The following is a 5538-nucleotide window of genomic DNA, read 5'->3' on the forward strand; positions in this document are numbered from 1 at the left end:
GAAAGGACATTAATCTTCCAAGAAGAAAGTCTACTCTGAACTTTATCAATCACACCCTTGTAAGTTGACTTAGAGACTCTACATTGGATCAATGGCATCTCCAAATAATTTCCAAGATTATCATATAAAGGAGATCCACAAATAGCACTAGTTTTTCTAGCCTCATTTACACAAGTATTAGGAGAACAATACAACATAGATTTCTCAAAGTTGACTGATAGATTTCTCAAAGTTGACTGCCTGGCCAGATGCTAAGCAGAATTTGTCAATACATCTCTTCATCACCCTAGGTTGTTTTGGTATTGCATCTGCAAAGAGCATAAGATCATCTGCGAAAAAAAAGTGAGAAACGCCAGGACCAAATTGAGAAGCCTTAACAAGTTTTCACTGACCAGAATTGATTTCATTAGTAATAATGTGAGATAGCTTTTAGAAGAGAGTAATGTCTAGAAAATTTTAGGGTTTATTTGGATGTACTTTTAAAATGACTGAAAGCGCGTTTAGAAAAAATCTTTTTGGGTTCCAAAAGCACTTGAAATGCTTTCTGCAAGAAGCACCAGTTATGTGTTTCCTTCAGTAAGCACTTTAAGTGTTTTTCCATGATTTACTTGTATTTTTACCAAGAATTGATTCTGCAAACATTTTCACCAAAAATATTTTCAATCATTTTAAAAAAACATCAAAATGAGCTTTTAGTTCTTTGTCCTTAGCTTTCCTTTCTATGGACTTGCACAAGTAACATATAGTATTCAGGGCCACGACTACGCATCCATGCCAAACGACACATCACATCACATGACATGCATCCCATGTCGTCAAAGTCACACGGTCGCACCAAGTTCCACCGCCTGATTTCCCAGCGTCCAACTCCATTTCGGGTTCCGAAATCAGTCGTATAAAGAGGACACGTGTTGATAAAAAAAAAAAGAAAAGAAAGAAAGAGGACACGTCGGCAGGTGAAAGGGCGCAAAACACTAAAACCCCGACCAAACCTTTCGACGTCAATAATTGTAAAATAAAACACAAACCAATCTTCTCTCTTCTTCTTATTTTGTTACCGTAATAAATAAAACAATTGGAAATTTTCCCTCATCAAATCTTGCAATCGGGGATTTCTAGGGTTTCTGGTTCGATCGAGTTGTCCATTTGCATTCGCGGGGGTTCGCTGCTACTCGTTGACAAACGCTGCTGGCTGTCTCCGATTTGTTGGTTTCGTTCCGATCTCGCTGTACAACTCTGAAATGTGAGGGATATTGGGTGAGTTAACTCAAAGCTTCGTTCTTTTTCCTAATTGTTTAATTTTTTTCGATTTGTTGGTCGTTTGATGAAAATCGTGGGTTCGGGTTCTGGTTTATTTGCTCGGATTTTTTTTTAATTTTTTTTTTTTTGCTTTGTGGTTGAGGTTTATTTGTTGGATTTACTGGGTATGATGTAGTCGCGGAGTTTAGTGATTTTTTCGTCTGATTTTTACTCGAAATTTGGTGCTAAGATAGTGGAATTCTTTAGCTGTTGGATTTCTTTTCTGGGTAGCCAAAAATTTTGTAATTTAGTTGATTGCACTGAATTTTGTATTGAGGAAAAAGGAAATGGAATTTTGGTTCTGAAGGAACAAAACCTAAAGTGTGAATTTCCATTTCAATGTACTGATAGTGTGCTTCTGGATTAAAGTGGTTGATTACTCTGAATTGATGAGGAAGAAGAGGAAAGGCGGTGAGGATCCGTGCCCAGATCTTCCAGAAGATGTGGCATCAAAGGCTGAAGATGAGACATCAAGGGCGTGCAATTCAAGATCAGCGGCCCTTACATCGCATTATTCGCTAGAGGATTTTACAAGGTTGAAGAAGCGGTGCAAAGAAGATGATACAAGCACTGAACCTGTGGTTTCGCATACAAGTAGGCTTGCTGGCATTGCCACTGCTCCGCCATGTGGGACTTCGTCTTTGGTTGCACCCGGAAGAGGTATCAAGAGGAAGATAGGTTGTATAGATGTTGCCACCCAGATGGGTAGGAAGAATAAGATTGAAGAAGATTATGCTTCGGGTGAAACACTTGGGCATGGAAAGTTTGGGTCGGTTTGGTTGTGTCAGTCCCGGGTTAGTGGCTCAGAGTATGCATGTAAGACTCTGAAGAAAGGAGAGGAGACTGTTCACAGGGAAGTGGAGATAATGCAGCATTTGTCTGGTCATCCAAGGGTTGTGACATTGCAGGCTGTGTATGAGGAGTCGAATTGTTTTCATCTTGTGATGGAGCTGTGCTCTGGAGGGCGCCTAATTGATCAAATGATTCAGGAGGTTCAGTATTCGGAGCAACGGGCTGCTAATATATTCAAGGAAGTGATGCTGGTTGTCAAGTATTGTCATGATATGGGGGTTGTACACAGAGACATAAAGCCTGAGAACATACTTCTCACAAAAGCAGGAAAGTTAAAGCTTGCAGATTTTGGGCTGGCCATGAGAATATCAAACGGTGAATACCTTACCCCTACTTTCAAGGATTTTATCTATGCTGTTACTACACGTTTTTGTTTTTCTTTCCTGTTTACTGATTGTAGAGCATCATGATTTTCTATAAAATGTTTTATGTGCATCGTAGCATCAACAACTATCATGAGCACAGATTGTAAGGGTGTGAGGACAGGACAGATTAGTCAAGGATCCTGCTCAATAGCAGTATGATCTCCAAGGAAGAGATTAAAATAAACGTAGTACTCTTATAAAATGGTAGCTTCCAGTTACATTTAACATGACTCAATAATGAGATATTAAATCAGCATATGTATCCTTCCCGATGATAAACTAAACTTCAACCTATGAAGTATCTATGCAAGATCCGCAACTGTGCTTGAGCTGGCCATATGACTGTATCATGTTAGACAAAGAAATTCTGTGAGACTTTTAGTGCTCTTATACATGTTCTTATCTTCTGTTTTGTATATAGATTAGTTAATCAAAATGGTTTCTTGTACTTTCTGCAGGTCAAAATCTGACTGGTTTGGCTGGCAGTCCAGCTTATGTTGCACCAGAAGTTTTGCTAGGAAAGTATACTGAGAAGGTGGATATCTGGAGTGCTGGTGTTCTCCTACATGCACTCTTGGTTGGTGTTCTTCCATTTCAAGGAGACTCCTTGGAAGCAGTTTTTGAGGCAATAAAAAACGTGAAACTTGATTTCCATTCAGGGATATGGGAGTCAATTTCGAAACCTGCTCGGGATCTTATTGGGAGAATGCTGACAAGGGATGTTTCTGTACGGATAACAGCAGATGAAGTACTAAGTAAGTTTCTGGTCCTGCCTAATAGGAGAACTGTTAACTATGTGCAACCTCTTTTATTAGGTGTTGCAACCCCTTTCACATGTTTGTAAAAAGTATCATATTCATTCTCGGGGAGTTGCTTATATGTGATCTGTTTTGGTGTTGGAGAGGAAGTACAACTAATTAGCATGTCGATTGATGTTGACTTTTATAACTTGTCAACATCGTCTTCTATATGATGCTTGTGCTCAGATATGCGTTATTTTTGAAATATCTTATGATGCCTTTCTTTCCCACCTCTATTTTTCACAATCCCACACGTGCTGGTTGATCAGTGACAGTAGTACTTTTGGAGTTTTGAAGGAATGACCCTAGCAGACTGAAAATGAAATAGTTTATGGCAATTTTTCATTATAAATATCGTTAGACATCATTATATTACTTGTTATTACTATATTGATTGTACCTATTTCTTCTCACTTGCAAAGTATTCATTGTTCATTTTGTTTAAATACTTCAATTCGGCAGCTTTTTGCACATTTTCTTGTGGACTAAAATTCTTATCAGTACGAGTCAAGGGACTAAACCCTGAAGTGTTAAGCCACTTGTCATCACGACAGAGTGTGCGCATACAGTTTTGTTTTTTCTGGTGATTTTAAGTTATGGGTTTCTTTTGCAGGTTTTATAGGCGCAACGAAATGACGTATATTTTGGTTTTTTACAGGGCATCCATGGATATTGTTTTATACTGAGCGAACACTCAAGGCACTGCCCTTTAAATCAAGATTGAAGAACCAAGCAGGGGAACCATCTCGCCAGCTTGTCATTCCACCTAGACTTAAGGCGTGTCTAAACCAGTCAGAAGATGGCTCTCTCAGTGAAACTTCAGGTCTCCTTTCGTCTTCTGATAGCTGCAAGTCAGAAGATGATGACGATTCTGGTTTAGTGGACGCACTTGCCACTGCAGTTTCACATGTGAGAATTTCTGAACCTAAACGGAGCAGGGTATGCGGTCCTACAGGTCGTCCAATCAAGCAGCAGTGTTCATCTAACATGAAAGCTAACAACCTCTGTAAAGCATTTTGATCCTGCTGACAAGCTGACACCTTCAATATCTTTACCTCCACTGTTTTTAAGCTGGGGAATTGAAACTAACCTCCCTGGTAATTTTCAGTGAGCAAAGATAACCACTTGACATATACCGGCTGGATCGAGATGGTAGTTTGGGTGTCGTTTACATATCGCCTGTGAAAATCTCGCCGCAACTCTTCGATCTCTTTTCATATTTCTTTCCTTCAATCTAATAATATGATTATAACCCGATGGAATGAGAGAATCCATGTACAGAATGAATTTGTAAATAGAATGCTGCTTTGTATTCTTGGTGTTTGAAAAGGTGTGTTTTTCTTGAGCAATGGCCTTCCACCCTGTGAATTGTTCATAGATTGTAGTTAAAGGATCTCATTTTCTTTATGTTATTATTAGTATGGAGCGGGAATGCCAAGGTGGCGGTACAAGAGACCATTGATTTAATGCCACCAGGAAGATTAAATTGCAAGGCATGTTGTCGTTGACAACGGAGACAAAGAAAGCAAGAATATCGAAAGGTCAGAGAGTTTGTTGAAAACAGAATTCTCATTACCAACCAAATAATACAATACAAGGCCCTTATAAATACACAGCTATAACCAACACAAGTCTTGGACTAATGACATTCAGCCATATGGCACACTAATCACTAATCACTAAACACCTGCTATTACTTAATATCTTAACATTCTCCCTCAAGCTTATGATGTGACTTACCAAGCAAAAGATTGGAGCAGTGTGCAGAAAACAAAGGTGAGCATAAACCCTTGCAAAAAACATAGATGCAACAAACTGCAAAGCAATGCAACCTTGCTGAACACGCTCCCGCACAAAATGACAGTCAATCTCAATGTGTTTGGCTTTAGAGTGCAAAATTGGATTAGTTGCTAAGGACATAGCAGAAATATTATCACAATGCAACATAGGGGTATAGAACTATCAATGTGTAGATCTTTGAGTAGTTGCTGCAGCCAAACAAGTTCTGCAGTTGTAGTGGCCATTGCCCTATATTCGGCCTCAGTAGAAGATCGGCTAACAGTATGTTGTTTCTTGGAACACCAAGAAATAGGATTCTGTCCTAAGAAAACAACAAAACCTGTAGTGGAACAACAATCATTGGGATCCCTGACCCAATCAGCATCGGTATAAGCTTTGAGAAATAAGGAACCATGTCTAAAACACATGCCCCAATCCAATGT

The 5538-nt window shown here is 39.2% G+C and overlaps 1 protein-coding gene across 2 annotated transcripts; it reads left to right on the forward strand.

The window, feature by feature from the left end:
• Positions 1–966: 966 nt before the first annotated feature.
• Positions 967–4665, forward strand: LOC114819265 (serine/threonine-protein kinase PEPKR2-like). 2 transcript variants are annotated; one of them, XM_029107180.2, is made up of 4 exons: positions 967–1257; positions 1669–2466; positions 2975–3271; positions 3975–4665. In XM_029107180.2, exons 2-4 carry the CDS (start codon positions 1689–1691, stop codon positions 4334–4336), a joined length of 1437 nt encoding a protein of 478 aa, XP_028963013.1. In that variant the 5' UTR covers positions 967–1257; positions 1669–1688; the 3' UTR covers positions 4337–4665. The 2 variants fall into 2 exon arrangements, with proteins under 2 accessions (XP_028963013.1, XP_028963012.1); XM_029107179.2 differs by having other exon boundaries at positions 1001–1257; positions 1651–2466.
• Positions 4666–5538: the final 873 nt, after the last annotated feature.

The sequence above is a fragment of the Malus domestica genome, chromosome 08 (assembly GCF_042453785.1).
Source record: "Malus domestica chromosome 08, GDT2T_hap1".
NCBI classification, from domain to species: Eukaryota; Viridiplantae; Streptophyta; class Magnoliopsida; order Rosales; family Rosaceae; genus Malus; species Malus domestica.

What these genes read in the sequence shown, in the direction of transcription:
- LOC114819265 (XM_029107180.2), top strand. Translation starts at nt 1,689, where the DNA reads ATGAGGAAGAAGAGGAAAGGCGGTGAGGATCCGTGCCCAGATCTTCCA. An exon ending in GGCCATGAGAATATCAAACG is followed by an intron (nt 2,467 to 2,974) that starts GTGAATACCTTA and finishes TACTTTCTGCAG; the next exon opens with GTCAAAATCTGACTGGTTTG. An exon ending in AACAGCAGATGAAGTACTAA is followed by an intron (nt 3,272 to 3,974) that starts GTAAGTTTCTGG and finishes GGTTTTTTACAG; the next exon opens with GGCATCCATGGATATTGTTT.